Source organism: Pelecanus crispus, chromosome 5 (genome assembly GCF_030463565.1).
Source record: "Pelecanus crispus isolate bPelCri1 chromosome 5, bPelCri1.pri, whole genome shotgun sequence".
Classification (NCBI taxonomy): Eukaryota; Metazoa; Chordata; class Aves; order Pelecaniformes; family Pelecanidae; genus Pelecanus; species Pelecanus crispus.
This window is the reverse complement of record NC_134647.1, coordinates 55,788,210-55,804,597: the sequence shown is the minus strand read 5'-3', so window position 1 is coordinate 55,804,597 and position 16,388 is coordinate 55,788,210. Positions and strand designations below refer to the sequence as shown.

The 16,388-nt window shown below is 48.6% G+C and overlaps 1 protein-coding gene across 1 annotated transcript in view; it reads left to right on the top strand.

Moving 5' to 3' along the window:
- NOTCH2 (notch receptor 2) overlaps positions 1-12,523 on the top strand; it is an 88,593-nt gene extending 76,070 nt beyond the window's left edge. The window contains exons 28-33 of the mRNA XM_075711205.1: positions 363-459; positions 951-1,119; positions 8,732-9,033; positions 9,391-9,538; positions 10,050-10,147; positions 11,052-12,523. Of these exons, the coding sequence (XP_075567320.1) occupies positions 363-459; positions 951-1,119; positions 8,732-9,033; positions 9,391-9,538; positions 10,050-10,147; positions 11,052-12,395 (2,158 nt within the window). The 3' untranslated portion in view covers positions 12,396-12,523. The remainder of the gene's footprint in view (positions 1-362; positions 460-950; positions 1,120-8,731; positions 9,034-9,390; positions 9,539-10,049; positions 10,148-11,051) is intronic.
- Positions 12,524-16,388: the final 3,865 nt, after the last annotated feature.

Here is a 16,388-nt window from a genome sequence, read left to right as displayed (position 1 = left end):
TTTAGGTACTGTTTGCATAATTTCCTCCTGGATTAGGTGTGACATTTTTAGGTTGATAGGTGACAGCAAACTTTTAATACATCTAGCTCAATGCATTAAAGACATGACTCAGAAATAATGGGAAGTTTCAAAAGGAGAATCCCATTTATGCAGTTTCGGCTTTCCACTGAATTAACCAAGTTTGGAGTTCTAAATGCATTTAACACTACTGTTGGCTGGCTGAGTTTTCTAATTTCTTGGTCCCTTTGTTTGCAAGGTACCACACTTGCAAGCATCCCATCTTTGGTCTCCTTAGGCTAGTATAAGAAACAGTAGTAGCACATGGTCAGCCTGCAAAGTGATGTGTTCTGCTTGTTTGTTAGAAATCTGTCAGTCCAGATACCAGAGGGTAACCTGGCAGATTCTGGACCAACTGAACACTGGGCAGGTGATGGTGGACCTCAGCCAAAGAGAGCAAAGGTAAGGAGCTCCAAGACTTGAATATCGCATGCTTACCACTGAAACTGCTAGTGAGAAAAACACCTGCATTAATTTCCAGAGTATATCCCTTGCTCTAAACCTCCCTTTGCTTATGGGTTTGTAATGCGTAACTAATGATATCTGAGGAGCAAATTCTCAGGTTAACACTGCCACCTCAGGCCAGTAGAGAAACCAGGTAACTTCTGTTCCAGTGTCCCCTCCCTACCCAGGCCCTGCTGCATCAAAAGGAAGAGAAGGTTAACGGTAGTGTAATGTCTTGCAGTTCAGGCCTGATAACATATGGTGGAAGTGTGGAAGTTGAGAATGCCAAGCAGAGGTAAATGGAGACTGTCATTGGCTTAAAACAAAACAAAAACAGCAAAAACAAAACCAAAAAGACCCAACAAAACAAAGAAAACCCCAAGAACTTCCAGTGTCTATGGCTGCTTGATAGGCATTTTGAAGCAACTGCTTCTTTTCCAACTGCTCAGGCTGAGGATCAAGCCTTGCTCCCGGAAGGTGATGAGCAGATAGATCAGCGCCAGTGGACACAGCAGCACTTGGAGGCAGCAGACGTCTGTGTGAGCACGTCAATAGCCCTTACACCACCTCAAGCAGATCAAGAAGTGGATGTGCTGGATGTCAATGTCAGAGGGCCAGGTCAGTACTTTGAGTGTCCATGTGTTCTGCCAGCCAGCCACCAACCTCCCCTGTCTCCAATGGCTGGGACTGCTAACGTTTAAAAATTATATGGAGTATACAGGAACACCAGCAGAAATTTTATGGTACTCAAGGAAAGCTCATGTGCGCTCCAGAAGAGAAGGATGGAGAGATTGGATCATGGTCTGTAGCACATGGAATATCATGTAACCAGGAGAAAAAGAGTTCACTTAGCAAGCACTTTTAGGAACTACAGCTATAGGATCTCCTTTATAACAATGCGTGCCTAAAAGATATTGTCAGAATGCCATTGCAGCAGAAATTTGGAACATATAGTTGTGCTGGAAGTAACCCCCAGCTTCTCCATCTGCAGAGATTTATGCCAGACTTCGCTAAGGATCATCTTAGCAGGATTTATAGCTGAGGTGTCTGTTATCTGGGGTGGAAGCAAGGATGGCCTTTTCCTGAATAAGATGGTTTCTGGCAGACAGTATACCCTGGTTAGTGGTATGTGAGACATCTGTGTTGGAATAGTATCAATGCAGCAAGCTTGTTAATGTGGTTTGGGTTTTTTTTTTTGTTCACTGATTTATATTCTGAACTTAGAAATTTGATGAGTTGATCACCATAACACAACTGTGAACTTTGAAGGAAGCTTCTTTAACACGTACATGTGCACTGTGCACACAGGCTTGCTCTCTTTCAGTCTTGAATGACTAGATGCAATAAGAATCTCTGCTGCTTTTTCTAAGTGTAGCACTAAGGCTGTGTAACCTCGGAAGGAACTGGGTGGGTCCTCTGGAAATAACCAATTCCTGTGTTGTGAGAGGAGAGAGTTAACCGAGAACTTTATCCTGGTCGGAAGAGCTGCAAGCATGGCTCTTGTTCATATGCAGAGAAATTATTCTGATGATATTGCTGCAATTGCTTTTTACTGGGTTTTGTGGAAATATTTCTGTTCAATTTAATGATGACTGGACCCATTCTCTCAGTTCCCTTCTATTGTCTTTTCTGCTCCTTGACCCGTTATCCCTCCTAAATGCAAAGCACAGGGAAGGAGGGATTTCTGTGTAATGAGTGTGAGAACATAAACCACCAGTTTCTGCCAAATGTAAGCTTTTCTTTATTTCCCCTATTGAAGCTTCTAGTTGTGTGGTGGGCTAAAAGCTTTCCAAGTGCAGGCAATAATGTTCTTAAATCTTCAGACTGCTTATTTTCATGTTCACTCAAAGCTTTGTCCAACAACAGCAATGGAATAATGCTGACCTGTGAGTTGCTTTCCTGCCATTCAGATGCAACTGTGAAGCTTGCAGCAAGCTGCTGTAAGCTATCCCCTTCTGCGGCGTCAGAAGCAGGCAGCTGAGTTACTGTCAGGGGAAGAAATAGTTTTAAAAGTCTGAGAAGTGTTGGAGTAATGGGTTAATAAGGAGGAGCAGGATTCCTCACAGTTAATGTAGCTATTCACCCACCCTGGCCACCTTCCTCTTCCTTTGCAGGCAGAGGGAAGAAATAGGCACTTCTGAGAGGTAGTTCATCTCTGTCTCAAGCAAAAGTCTCCTGAAGACTAGATGGCTCATGGTCCAGTAATGCTTCGCTGCCCCTAATTACAAAGGGTGTTGAGGCTGGCTGACTTGGGTGCAGGTGTCTGGGTTGGAGCCATCTGAACTGGGTGAATTAGATCCTTGCCACAGGTCCAGGTGGCAGGTAGAACAATAGAGATCTTTTCTAGAGGGAGGAGAGGCAAGTCGAAAAGCCTCAGTGTACCAAGGGGTTGTTCCCTCTCTTAATCCAGCACCTTCTGCAGTCTCTCGAGTTTAGGGGGATCCAAGAGGTCCAGTCTCCTACAGAATTATTGCCTAGAGATTTTGCCAGTGGGTTCTCTACATCCCAGCTTTCAGTATATTGTTTCTGTGTAAGAGTCCCTCAGTTGTACCTATCTGTTGAAGTTCTGGCTTTACCATCCCATTCTGAGTTTTACATTTACTCAGGGGCTGGATTCTTGAAAGCAAACAGAAGAGTTTTTTCTAAAATGCTGCTGTCACCTTTGTCTCCCCATGCTGTTCTTTCTCTGTGTCCCCCAGAGTGGTGAGGACATCTTTTCACTGGAGTTACTGTGAGTGTGTAACCAGGGTAATGCAATTATAGGCATAACTGGTAACACCACCTATAATTAAAACTGATTAACTGTCCCTATTATATGCCCCTCTTTTTCAGTTACTAAAACTTCAGTGGTTCAGACTGGAATTTTCCATGCTGTGTGTCTGCCTCCAGCTGGATCCTTTTGGGTTCTTTTCCAGCTATTTCAGAGAACAAGCTTGAAGGAGGAAAAAAGACATTGTGTCCTCAGCTTTTTTTCTAGTAGTCCATCAAGCACTTAATTGTGACGGTCTAGCTGGATGTGCTTTTTGCTAGCCTCATAAAACCACCCGTGTGTGGCCAACTTACAAAGCTCTGAAAAGAGCTACACATACCTGAGACACTTTTGGGAAGTTGGCAGCTAATTTTTCCAAGGATTTAATGCATAGTATAGCTGTGTCCCTATAAAGCAGCCAGGCATGATCCGTCCAGGACTACTGCAGTGATTGACCAAGCAAGACCCTTCCTGTGAGTGCTTTTCCCAGGGCTGTGGTGTTGGAGAAAGGGAAAGCTCCTTTCTGTGCTCCGTCTCTCTGCTCTTTGTGTTGGGGCAGTATGGAGGAGCCCACAGCCTGACTGGAATACTGAGCAGTATTCATTTGGGACAAGGAAGCAGAGCCAGCAGTGGGAGGGAGAAGCACAAAAGGAGGTATAGCCTTGGACAACAGGCAAGAGGGTCTATAGACAGAACTGGATCTTGGAACTGAACCCAGGCCCATACGTCAGCACTTCGCTGCTGTCCAACAAATCCTGAGAAAGTAGCTGGCGAAAGCCTGCGTGTCCTGTGGTTGTGTGCCACTAGGAGGAGCGTGCATGCTGCTGCTGCTGCCTGCCTGGCTGGGGAGCAGACCTGGGGGCCACAGCCCTAATCTCTGCAGGTGCTGGATGCTGTTCCCTGTGGTAGAACGACAGATTTCTAGAAAGTTTTGGAACTGCCATAAAATAGAGAGTCTGGAAAGCCTGGTGATCAGAAGCTGGGAAGCGGGTCAGGGCATTAGAACTCTGTATGTTACTTTCAATAGGAAATCATCGCCTTGTTTGTCTGCACAGAATCCCAGTTCTGCCATCACACCATATGCCTTTCTGCAGGGCTCACACACTTCATTCAGTGCAGACTGAGAGTTGCACAGGCAGGGAAGCTGTTGTCTGTAGGGTCCAGGAAGGTCCCCTGCTTGTACATGGAATAAATCAGGCGGTTCCTGAAAGATTGTCTTGAATTTCTGCTAGCAAGCCACACTGGAGAAGCAAAATTTGTGTTCACCTTTGCAGAGCTCCAGTGGGGCGCTTAGCACAGAGTGTTTCACTCCTGCTGCCATCTTATTCCCTCTTACTTTCCAGGTGCCTACGATGTGGGTGGAGTAAAGCAGTAAAATCAGTAAGCAAGCTTTAGTGTCTACAGTTGGAGTCTTTGGGTTTAGGTAATGAATATGCTGTAAAGCTCAGAGTGTGCTGAAACTGAAGCACTTGGCATTTGATAAGTTGCTGAAAATATGTGGAGATATTTCATTAACAAGGGTGAAAACTCAGCAGCATGAGCTAGTCTTTCTGGACTACCCTCTCTGATCAGCAGACAGGGAGGGGAGGTTCTTCCAAGGGAGCTAAGTTAAATTAGAGTTTTGGAGGAGCCTTTCTCCTTCCAGTGGCAATGGAAGGATCCTGGTTGGATGAATATGAATTTAGCCTTTGTGGATGTCCCATCAGCGTGAGCCCATCACTGGAGACTTGTGGAGAGACACAAGTATCTTTCAAAGCACTCAAACTGTGGTGAGATTTCCAGCAATTTGTAGCTGTGGACAGTCCATGCTGCAATGAAGGGGTGCATGGGGAACAAGGTATTGCGTGCGTGTAGGATGCTACTAGTACACCAGTGGGTAATACTGGATTAGACCTTGTTCCACGGTCCCTTCCTACGTGGTGTACTTCTGTGAAACTACAGCATGTGCTTGACCAGTTTGTTTAGGGCTCTGGTCATGGATGTTACTAAAAGCAAAATGAGGTTGGTTCAGGCAGTTGTGCTGTGGTGCTTTTCAGCTTTGAGCGCTTGACTCACAACTTCAGGGTCCTTCTAATTAAGACTTTGGTGTGTAACAGGTATAAAGGCTTTTGTCTGCATTTCTCTTCAGGTTACTATCTGCAAAATGCCACCAATAATTGGTGGCTAGTTGTCCAGTAATTTTTCTCTGTAAATGGTTTCTTTTCCCTAGGTATGATTAGAACATCCTTATGAATAGTTATACTTAGTCATAGAATCATAGAATTATAGAATCATAGAATTGTTTAGGCTGGAAAAGACCTTTAAGATCATCCAGTCCAACTATTAACCTTACACTACCAAGTCCACCACTAAACAAATTAAGGGTAGAGTAATAATTAATTTAATGTTTCCTGGCTTGGTGGCTGGATTATTTTTTAAAGAAAGTAAAACTAGGAATCATTAAGGTTGGAAAGGACCTCTAAGATCATCAGTCCAACCATCAACCCAGCACCACCATGCCTACTAACCGTGTCCCAAAGTGCCACAACTACACGTTAACACCTCCAGGGATGGTGACTCCACCACCTCTCTAGGCAGCCTGTTCCAATGCCTGACCGCTCTTTCTGTGAAGAAATTTTTCTTAATAACCAATCTAAACCTCCCCTGGTGCAGCTTGAGGCCATTTCCTCTCGTCCTATCGCTAACTACATGGGAGAAGAGACCAACACCCACCTCGCTACAACCTCCTTTCAGGTAGTTGTAGAGAGCGATAAGGTCTCCCCTCAGCCTCCTCTTCTCCAGACTAAACAACCCCAGTTCCCTCAGCCGCTCCTCATAAGGCCTGTGCTCCAGACCCTTCACCAGCTTTGTTGCCCTTCTCTGGACACGTTCCAGCACCTCAATGTCTTTCTTGTAGTGAGGGGCCCAAAACTGGACACAGTATTCCAGGTGCGGCCTCACCAGTGCTGAGTACAGGGGAACAATCACCTCCCTGCTCCTGCTGGCCACACTATTCCTGATACAAGCCAGGATGCTGTTGGCCTTCTTGGCCACCTGGGCACACTGCTGGCTCATGTTCAGCCGGCTGTCAACCAACACCCCCAGGTCCTTTTCGGCCAGGCAGCTTTCCAGCCACTCTTCCCCAAGCCTGTAGCGTTGCATGGGGTTGTTGTGACCCAAGTGCAGGACCCGGCACTTGGCCTTGTTGAACCTCATACAGTTGGCCTCAGCCCATTGATCCAGCCTGTCCAGGTCCCTCTGCAGGGCCATCCTATCCTCGAGCAGATCGACACTCCCACCCAGTTTGGTGTCATCTGCAAACTTACTGAGGGCACACTCAATCCCCTCATCCAGATCGTTGATAAAAGTATTAAACAAGGCTGGCCCCAAAACTGAGTCCTGGGGAACACTGCTCGTGACCAGTCGCCAACTGGATTGAACTGCATTCACCACAACTCTTTGGGCTCATCCATCCAGACAGTTTTTTACCCAGTGAAGAGTACACCTGTCTAGGCCATGTGCTGCCATCTTCCCTAGGAGAATGCTGTGGGAGACGGTGTCAAAGGCTTTACTAAAGTCCAGGTAGATGACATCCACAGCCTTTCCCTCATCTACTGGGCGGGTCACCAGGTCGTAGAAGGAGATCAGGTTGGTCAAGCAGGACCTGCCTTTCATGAGCAAATGTTGGCTGGGCCCAATCCCCTGGTTGACCTGCACATGCCTGTTGAGTGTACTCAAGATGAACTGCTCCATAATCTTCCCTGGCACCGAGGTGAGGCTGATAGGCCTGTAGTTCCCTGGATCCTCCTTCCAGCCCTTCTTGTAGATGGGCATCACATTGGCAAGCCTCCAGTTGTCTGGGAAACTCCCCTGTTAACCAGGACTGCTGATAGATGATGGAGAGTGGCTTGGTAAGCTCCTCTGCCAGCTCCCTCAGTATTCTTGGGTGGATCCCATCTGGCCCCATAGACTTGTGAGCATCCAGGTGGCATAGCAGGCCATTAACTGCTTCCTCCTGGATTATGGGGGCTTCATTCTGCTCCCCATCCCTGTCTTCCAGCTCAGGAAGCTGAATACCCTGGGGATAACTGGTCTGGCTATTAAAGACTGAGGCAAAGAAGGCATTAAATACCTCAGCCTTTTCCTCATCCGTGGTGGCAATGTTCCCCCTGCATCCTATAAAGGATAGAAATTCTCCTTGGCTCTCTTTTTGTTGTTAATGTATTTGTAGAAATATTTGTTATTGTCTCTTACAACAGTGGCCAGATTGAGTTCTAGCTGGGCTTTTGCCTTTCTAATTTCCTCTCTGCATGACCTAATGAGATCCCTGTACTCTTATTGAGTTGCCTGTCCCTTCTTCCAAAGGTGGTAAACTTGCCTTTTTTTCTTGAGACCCAGCAGAAGCTCCCTCTTCAGCCAGGCTGGTTGTCTTCCCCACCGGTTTGTCTTATGGCACACGGGCACAGCCTGCTCCTGCACCTTTAAGACTTCCTTCTTGAAAAAAGCCCAGCCTTCCTGGACCCCTCTGCCCATCAGGACTGTCTCCCAAGGGACTTTCCCAACCAGTGTCCTGAACAGGCCACAGTCTGCCCTCTGGAAGTCCATGGTAGTGGTTTTGCTGTCCCCCTCCTTACTTTGCCAAGAATTGAAAACTCTATCGTATCATGGTCACTAAGCCCAAGACGGCCTCTAACCACAACATCTCCCATGAGTCCTTCTCTGTTTGTAAACAGCAGGTCAAGGAGAAGCACCTCCCCTGGTAGGCACACTTACCAGCTGTGTCAGGAAGTTATCTTCCACACACTCCAGGAACCTCCTAGACTGTTTCCTCTCTGCTGTGTTGTATTTCCAGCAGATGTCTGGCAAGTTGAAGTCCCCCACAAGGGCAAGTTGAAGTCCCCCACGAGAACAAGGGCTAGCGATTGTGAGACTTCTGCCAGCTGCTTATAGAATGCTTTATCTGTCTCTTCATCCTGGTTAGGTGGTCTATAACAGGCTCCCAGCAGGATGTCTGCCTTGTTGACCTTCCCTCTCATCCTTACCCATAAGCACTCAACCTTATCATCACAACTGTTGAGCTCTGTACAATCAAAACACTCCCTAACTTACAGAGCCACCCCACCACCTCTCCTTCCATCATCTTCCATCAGTCATCTAAAGTCTTTGATTTTTATAGCCTTTGCTTCTCTTCAGGAACTTAGCTAGCCTTTACATTTTGAGGAAGTTTTTTACTTTAGCAGCAAACATTTTTTGGTTTATAATGATCTTACTTATTTGAGAAGTATCTAAGTTCTGCTGGGGTTGCAGTAAGTATTAAAGTCCTGCTTGGAAGGAAAACAACTCGCTAACTCTGTTGGGCTTTAGGATAAGAGACGATGTCTGACAAAGTGACTGGAGGGATTGTCGCTGGCTGTAGGCGCTCAAGGGGAGAGGATTGTGTGAGGGTTTCCTTTCCTTTGCTGTCACCGTCAGGTTACTGTGATAACATCTCTTCTGTTGCAGATGGATGTACTCCGCTTATGTTGGCATCTCTCCGTGTGGGCAGCTCCGATATTAGTGAGGATGATGAGGATGCGGAAGATTCCTCAGCAAATATAATAACAGATTTGATCTATCAAGGCGCCAACCTGCAGGCCCAAACAGACCGTACTGGGGAGATGGCACTGCACTTAGCAGCCCGTTATTCAAGAGCAGATGCTGCGAAACGTTTGCTGGATGCTGGTGCGGATGCTAATGCACGGGACAACATGGGACGGACTCCCCTGCATGCAGCTGTAGCTGCTGATGCCCAGGGTGTCTTCCAGGTACAGCAGTTGAAGAACACCTTTTAGAGTAGCTGTGCTCTGTAATTCTGTGAGCCTGCCCAAGCTGTGCTCTGTTCACTCACAGCCTTGCTCTCATGCCTTCCACAGTGCGATGGCCAGGCGAAACTGTATTTTACATCCAGTTTCCTCAGGTATTCATAGCTTGAAGAATTCAGCATGCATGAATCATCTGGCATGTATTTATTTGGTCTGTTTGCCTCTGTCACCTATTATCTCAGTTCTTGCATTTCAGTGCTCAGGCTGCTTTTTCATTATGAAGTTTCTCTTGAGTTTCTGGCAAATCCTGTTTTGCTCTGTAGTGGTATTGAAAAAAATATGTCTTCCCCTGTTGTCCAGATCCTGATCCGTAACAGAGTGACAGACTTGGATGCACGGATGAATGATGGAACGACGCCATTAATTCTGGCCGCACGGCTGGCTGTGGAAGGAATGGTGGCTGAGCTAATTAATTGCCAGGCAGATGTGAACGCCGTAGATGACCACGGTAATGTGAACACGATGTACTGAGCTGGACAAACATTTGTCATGGAGTGAGCAAGGAGGGGTGGGCTTCTGCTCTACTGGAGTGTGGGCTGCTCATAAATTCTGTAGCTAAATCAGACACTAGGCTCTCCTGCAGAAGTCCTCCCAGCAGTAATAAACTGCAGGCTGCTGCACAGTGGCTTGGTTAGACAATCCTGGAAGAGAAGCAGAAGAAATACGGGGTTGGATGCGGTAGGATTTCTGGACTGCAGACATGACTCTGTGGATAGGTTGTTTAAAAAATTAAAATAAAAAAAATCCCAGAGCAAGTGCTGAAAGTCCCATTGCAATTTTGTAACATAGGGGTATGTCATAGCGTGGTGATTTCCAAAGTGTAAATGTGACTTCAGGATATGCTCACATGCTGTGAGCTGCACTGCAGTTGCTTTCTTCCCTCAGTGTACTCTGTCCATCTTGGTGCTTTAGAGAATAGCTCCTCTGTTTGTTACTGAAGTTGTTGGGTATCCCTGCAGGTAAATCTGCTCTTCACTGGGCTGCTGCTGTCAACAACGTGGAAGCAACACTAGTGCTGCTGAAAAATGGAGCCAATAGAGACATGCAGGATAACAAGGTACCGTTTGGTTGTGCTCAGCATGCCTGTCCTTCCTAACACAAAGCATCTCTTAGCTGTTTGAAGTGAGCTAAGTTCAAATTTTCTAAACTGGGTGCTCAGTGCACCAGTCTTCCAAACCCAGACTATGACTGGAACTCTCCCCAAGTACTGGATGTCCTGTAGGATTTCTGATGCGGAAGATCAGTTCTCTTCCTTGTGTGGCCAAGTCCTGGGCATCAATGCTGTCCTGCTTTTCTTGCAGAAAAGGAATGCAATACATAGTCAGTGGTGTGTGAGAGCACCAGGGTGAAGTGCTGCTGGTGTCAAGCAGCTGGATTCTGGTTAGCAGAGAACCAGATCTGGCAGCACAGCAGCGGTCACATTTCCAGGGATCTCAATGCAGGGTGGATATGGGGAAGAAGCCCCTCTGTTTGAGAGACAGTCTGCACTGTGCAGACCTCCTGTAGCTTCACTGTTAGTTTTTGCTCTTAGTCCTTGATTTCTTTCCTCTGCCTAGGGTTTCTTTTTTGGATTATTATGTATTGCTTGGTGGATTTTAGAGCTACCAACAAGCTGCAGTTCTTCACTGGCCTGTTTTAGTCCGTTGTACCTTTCCCTCATAGGCAACAATGGGAGAAAGGCACCAGATGCCTTCACAGTTTCTCCAAGGACCCATGGCAGAATAGTGCACTTCCTGGTGGGATAGTTTAGCCTGTGTGCTCCACTGCTGTGTATGAAATAATGTCCTGTAATCCGCCCTTCTCAGTGGGCACCTCTGAGGGTGGGTTGTTCTTGGAGGCAATTAATGCACCACTGCATTAAACAGTGCTTCCAGGTGTTGCCGCACCATTAAGGCAGTGTTAGCTGTAAGTCAGTCCCTCCACAATGAAGCTGCTAAAATACTTATTCTCTGTGTTTTCAGGAAGAGACACCACTCTTCCTTGCCGCTCGGGAAGGCAGTTTTGAAGCAGCAAAAATCTTGCTGGACCATTTTGCCAATCGAGACATCACGGACCACATGGACCGCCTGCCCCGAGATGTGGCCCAGGACCGGATGCACCACGACATAGTGCAGCTTCTCAATGAGTACAATGTAGCGCACAGCCCCGCTGGGCATCCTGGCGCCATGCTGAACTCTGCCCTCTCCCCGGTCATCTGTGGCCCGAATAGGTCCTTCCTCAATCTGAAGCACGCTTCGTTAAGCAAGAAGTCACGAAAACCGAATGCCAAAGGCATCATGTCCACAAACCTCACCAAAGATGCAAAGAGGAGAAGGAAGAAGTCCCTCAGTGAGAGCAAAGGGCAGTTTTCGGAGAGCTCAGTGACCCTGTCACCAGTTGATTCCCTAGAATCGCCCCATGCTTTTGCATCTGAACCGACATCATCCCCTGTGATGCCATCGCCAGGGGTGTTACACTCGTCGCCCAGCTCACTGCTGACTGCTCCATCAGTGCAGGCTGCGCACACGATGTCCTTCTCCAACCTCCATGAGATGCAGCCCTTAGGACGTGGATCCAGCACCGTGCTCCCGTCCGTCAGCCAGCTGCTTTCACAGCACAGAACCACCCCTCCTAACAGTGGGCTTGGCAGGCTCCGGCCAGCCAACGTTTCCACCGAGTGGATGAACCGTATGGAGGTGAACGAGTCCCAGTACAACGAGATGTTTGGCATGGTGCCACAGGTGATGCATTCACACCCCAGTGTTTCTCAGCAGAGCGGTTTGGTTCAAGCAGATACAAAGCACATGGGAGTGTCCAGAGAGTCTCTGCCCCCTATCATGACTTTCCAGCTGGTTCCCAAGGGTGGCATAAACCAGCAAGCACTGCCGCAGCAGGCCCAGTCAAACTGCGCTCAGAACATGGCTGGTCCTCTTAGCTCCATGTACCAGATTCCGGATTTAACTCAGCTGCCCAGCGCCTCGTTCTCCATGGCTGCCATCCCTCAGCAGGACGGGCAGGTGGCTCAGACGGTCCTCCCAGCCTACCACCAGTTCCAGAGCTCGATGGGGAAGTACCCCACACCTCCGTCACAGCACAGCTGCTACTCCTCGGCCACAGAACGGACTCCTAGCCACAACCGGCACTTACAAGGGGAGCACCCATACCTGACTCCGTCACCTGAATCTCCAGATCAGTGGTCAAGCTCCTCCCCACACTCTGCCTCTGACTGGTCTGATGTGGCAACCAGTCCCAGTAACAACCAACGCGGGCCAGCGGCCGCTCACATGACAGAGCAGCAGCGGAGCAACATGCAGGTGTATGCCTGAAGGCTGGCCAAGGTGAAGCCCAATTAAAGTGGACTCCAGAACTCATGAAGGTCTTCCAGGATAGAAATGAAGAACCATTTTAGTATCCAAGAGTCTTAATGAGCCCAGGCTGTTCTTTCCTTGGAGGGACTGTGGTCGCTGTAGGCTTGTATGCTTTTATGCTAAACACAGAACTGTAGAAGCTGGTGATGGAGAAGACCAGCTGGGTCACTTCTAACCAACTCCCGTGCACCTTGGGTGTGATTGCTGTCTGCACTGGATTCTCCAGTCTGCTTTTAATTATGTTCCACCATTTCTTTGGGGAGACAGCTCTTCAGCTTAATGCATCTCATGGTCATTTCTCCAGAAATTTAGCCAAAACCAGCTTTGTATCCTTATTTTGTTACTCCTTTTGTTACCCACGTAACCTCTTTCTGAAGCACCTTCTGCTAGTTCTCCTCGAGTTCAAGTTGCCTTGTCTTGACACAGCTCAGAGCTTCACCCACATTCCTAGATCCCTCCTTCCCACGGCTGCTCTTGCTCAGCAAGTGAGCCGGACTTCCCAAAACACCTGCAGGTCAAGTGACGCCTTCTGTCACAAAGCTTCACCCCTTCCTCTTCAAGAGCCTTTGTCTTCTACAAACCCACTAACACCCCTTAGCGCTCTCACTGCCTGCCCCCCAGGTATTATGAGATTATATATACATAGAGTCTTCTATTTGGTCTTTGCACCCCCCTCCCCAAAAACGCTGGTCTGACCTGGTCTTCCCCCTGCGGTGGCCTGTAGGCACATCTCTCCTGTGCTGTATGTCTTCCCTGAGACCATTTTGACACACTACCCTCCCGTTCCCCCACCCTGCCAGGTGTGTCCATGACCACCTTCACGGGCTTCCGTGCCAGAAGAGATGCCCTGCAACCGATACAGGCCTTTTGGGAAACTCTTGGGATGAGCGTGAGTGTTTCAAAACCTGTTAACACAAGCTCCCAGCGTTCTTGCACAGTACTGCCCTCCCCTCCATCCAAGGGTGGCTGTGTGTCCTGTCCTCCAGATACCATATGCTGCCTCTTTATGGTGTTATCAAGAAGTGTCGAGGATGTCGTTACATGTTTGCAGTGTGTGTCCTCCTGCATCAGGAATGGCATCCAGCCCTTTGAAAGTGCCGCTTTTGCTCCAGCCCTGGGGCAGGGCTGCCTTGCCTTCCCCTCCCAACAAGGAGGCTGCAGCACTGACTCCCCAGCAGGCTTCCAGCAACAGCAGCATGCCTGCAGCCCGGAGCTGGGTTTAAGCGGCAAACCAAATAGCTCAGAAACCGTTGTCTAATGCAGTTTGGTTAACAGGTTTGGGGCTGTCCTCTGCTCTCAGCTTCAGCCTGTATCGAGATTTCCCAACCGAGGTGCCCCACATGCTCTGTGGGACGGTAGTGCCATTCGTACTGCAGCTCTCCTGATATTTTTGGAGTTACGGAAGCCAGCTGTTGCTGACCTTAGACAAACAGACGCTCCTTCTGCTTTGTCCGCAAGAGTAACGCTTCCCTGAAGGGCTCTGAACCGGTCGGCAGCTGAAGTGAACGTTCCTAGGGATGGTTTGCTCCTACCTCTTCAGGGGAACCCTGCAGACACGCCTTCCAAAGAGATCGGGGCTGTGGGCTGCCGCCAAAGGACAGAGAAGGCCGCTCCCCTCTGAGCAGCGGCCATTCAGCATCCTACCATGTACAGTATTTTCTCTGATGTTTCTTTCCATTCTAATCAAGAGTAAAAGCTTTTTCTTTCAATTCGACTCAATGGTACATGAAGGCAGGGCCTCAGGAGGAGCTGGTTCCCGGGGCCGTCGTTTTGGGCTGAAGTTTTTAATTCTGAAGTTACTGCTTTTTACGACGCACACAGCGTTCCCCGGCACGCTCACCGCAGTGTGCCCTGTGAAGTTTAGCTGCAGCTGACTCAGATCTCCGGCAGGAGCCCACAAGCTCCTGGAGGTCTGTCCAGGTACATGTTTCACTGCAAATAATGAAGTGTTGCTACATCAATGCTAAAGAAACAAAGGGCTTTTCCTCATTAGCCCCAAATAACCAAGTGCCTTTTTATATATGTGGCTACCTTTTACAAGATGAGTGCTTTCTGTGGAATGAAGCCAGTTTCATGCCTGGTGTGTTAATACGATGGCCCTCTGCCTTTCTTTTTTTTTTTAACTACTTGTAAAGATAATATCTCCTTAAGGTGGTATTTTATCTCGTAAGTTGTAGAGTAACCATTCACACAGCAGCATTTTCCTATATTAATAATGGAAAATATTTGCTTATTTTTACATTTTTATAAAAGTCTTTTATGAAAATAGTTGCTTGAAAATGTATAAGCAATTTTTATCCCCAGAATAAAAAGAGTATGTGCCCGGTGTCTGTGTGCTGCTGGTTTTTTTTGTCTTCCCAGCTATTGCGGCACAGCCACTGGATTGTAAAGACAGGATTGTGAACAAATCATCGGTGTTTGACAGCTGTTCAGACCCCTGGCAAGGGAGGGCTTGTTAGGACCTCTGCAGTCCTCATCAGGAGAGAGCTTTTGGGGAGCAAGGGTGCCCAGCAGTGCATGAACCCCACCGCTTAGCTCCATCCAAGGGAGTTGTGCCTGGGAGCTGAAAGCAGCCTAGTTCGGGTGTGTAGCAGGAGGACTCTGGTTACCTGAGAAGGGGGCAGTAACCAGCAGCCAAGCAGCTGGGCGTAGTGGGAAGGACGGGGAGGGACTGGGATGGGGACTTTTTGAGATGCTTTCAGTAACAGCTCTCTCTTGCCTGGGAGCTGGGGAAGGGCTGGGGCTTTTGTGTGGCTTTTAGGAAGGTTGTGGGCAAGCGTGCATCAGGCGGTGGTTCGTGGAGCCGTGGATTCACTCACCCTTTCAGGTCCTGCTTGTTTCCCTGGGCTGTTTCTGTTCCTGCAGCCAGGAGGAGGACCCTCATCCCTGGAGCTGAGGCTGCCTCCCTGGCTTTGGCTTGGCAGCTGATGCATGAAGATGTGCAATTCTCCAGCCTCTGAAACAGGGAATCACGGCTCCTCCGTGCTGTTTTCAGACTTGAAAAGTCTGACTTGAACAATTAGAGAATAAATTGACAATGGCTGTGTTCCTGTATTTTGAGCAGGGAGGTGCCACCGAAACCTTGGGCTCAGCCGGCGCTCGCCCGGCCAGTTTCCAGCTCTCACTGCAGACTTGGATGGAGCTGGTAGCTGAATTACGCCACCTTGCAGGGATAAAGCTGCTAGGGGCATTTTAAGGGTTTAATATGCAAACAGTGCAGCTCCCTTATCTTCTAGTAGAGCCAGCTCGGCAAGTACAAACCTCTGGGAGGCTTTCATCCGTGTTCTCCCACAGGTTGCACATCTGTGACAAAGTTTAGCGAGCTCTGCTGTGTGTCTGGCTCAGCTGCGTCAAGTTTGCTGGTGCTCAGGCTGAGACTTGAAACTGCGTCTCCTTGTGATGGTGCATGCCTCTTCCCCTGCCCGGGATGATGAGGGGCTTGTGAAGACTTGTGTTGCATCCAATTAAGCTTAATTGAACCAGCCAGGGAGCTGGTGTAACCCTAATCTAACTGAGGAATAGTGGAGTAGCCTCAGGCTGCTTTGGGGAACGTTTTCACGGTTTTTCATAAAACAAGGGTGGAGTCCTGTCTTCTGCGGGTGGCGGGGGGGGGGTTGCTGTGTTTGGAGAGTTTCCCTATCAGAGCAGCTGATCTCTGTAAGATTGGTCCATTCAGGAGAAATGATAGCAGGCAGCAGCTGTGTTTGGACACAAGGCTTTACCCCTTTGATCCGGGAGGGTGCCTAGCAAAGCTGGCCGAGCCTTGAGAGGTCTCGGGCAGCAGCAGCAGCCGTATCCCGGCTGTGTGGGCGAAGGAGACAGGTCTGATCCTCCTCCCTCCCCAGGGTGAAAGCCAGACCTGCCTCTGCACGCTGGTGGGGAGCTGCTCCCTGTGAGCGTAGCAGCGCTCGCTGCGCGTTTCTGCAAATGCTGCCACAAAGGAGCCATGGG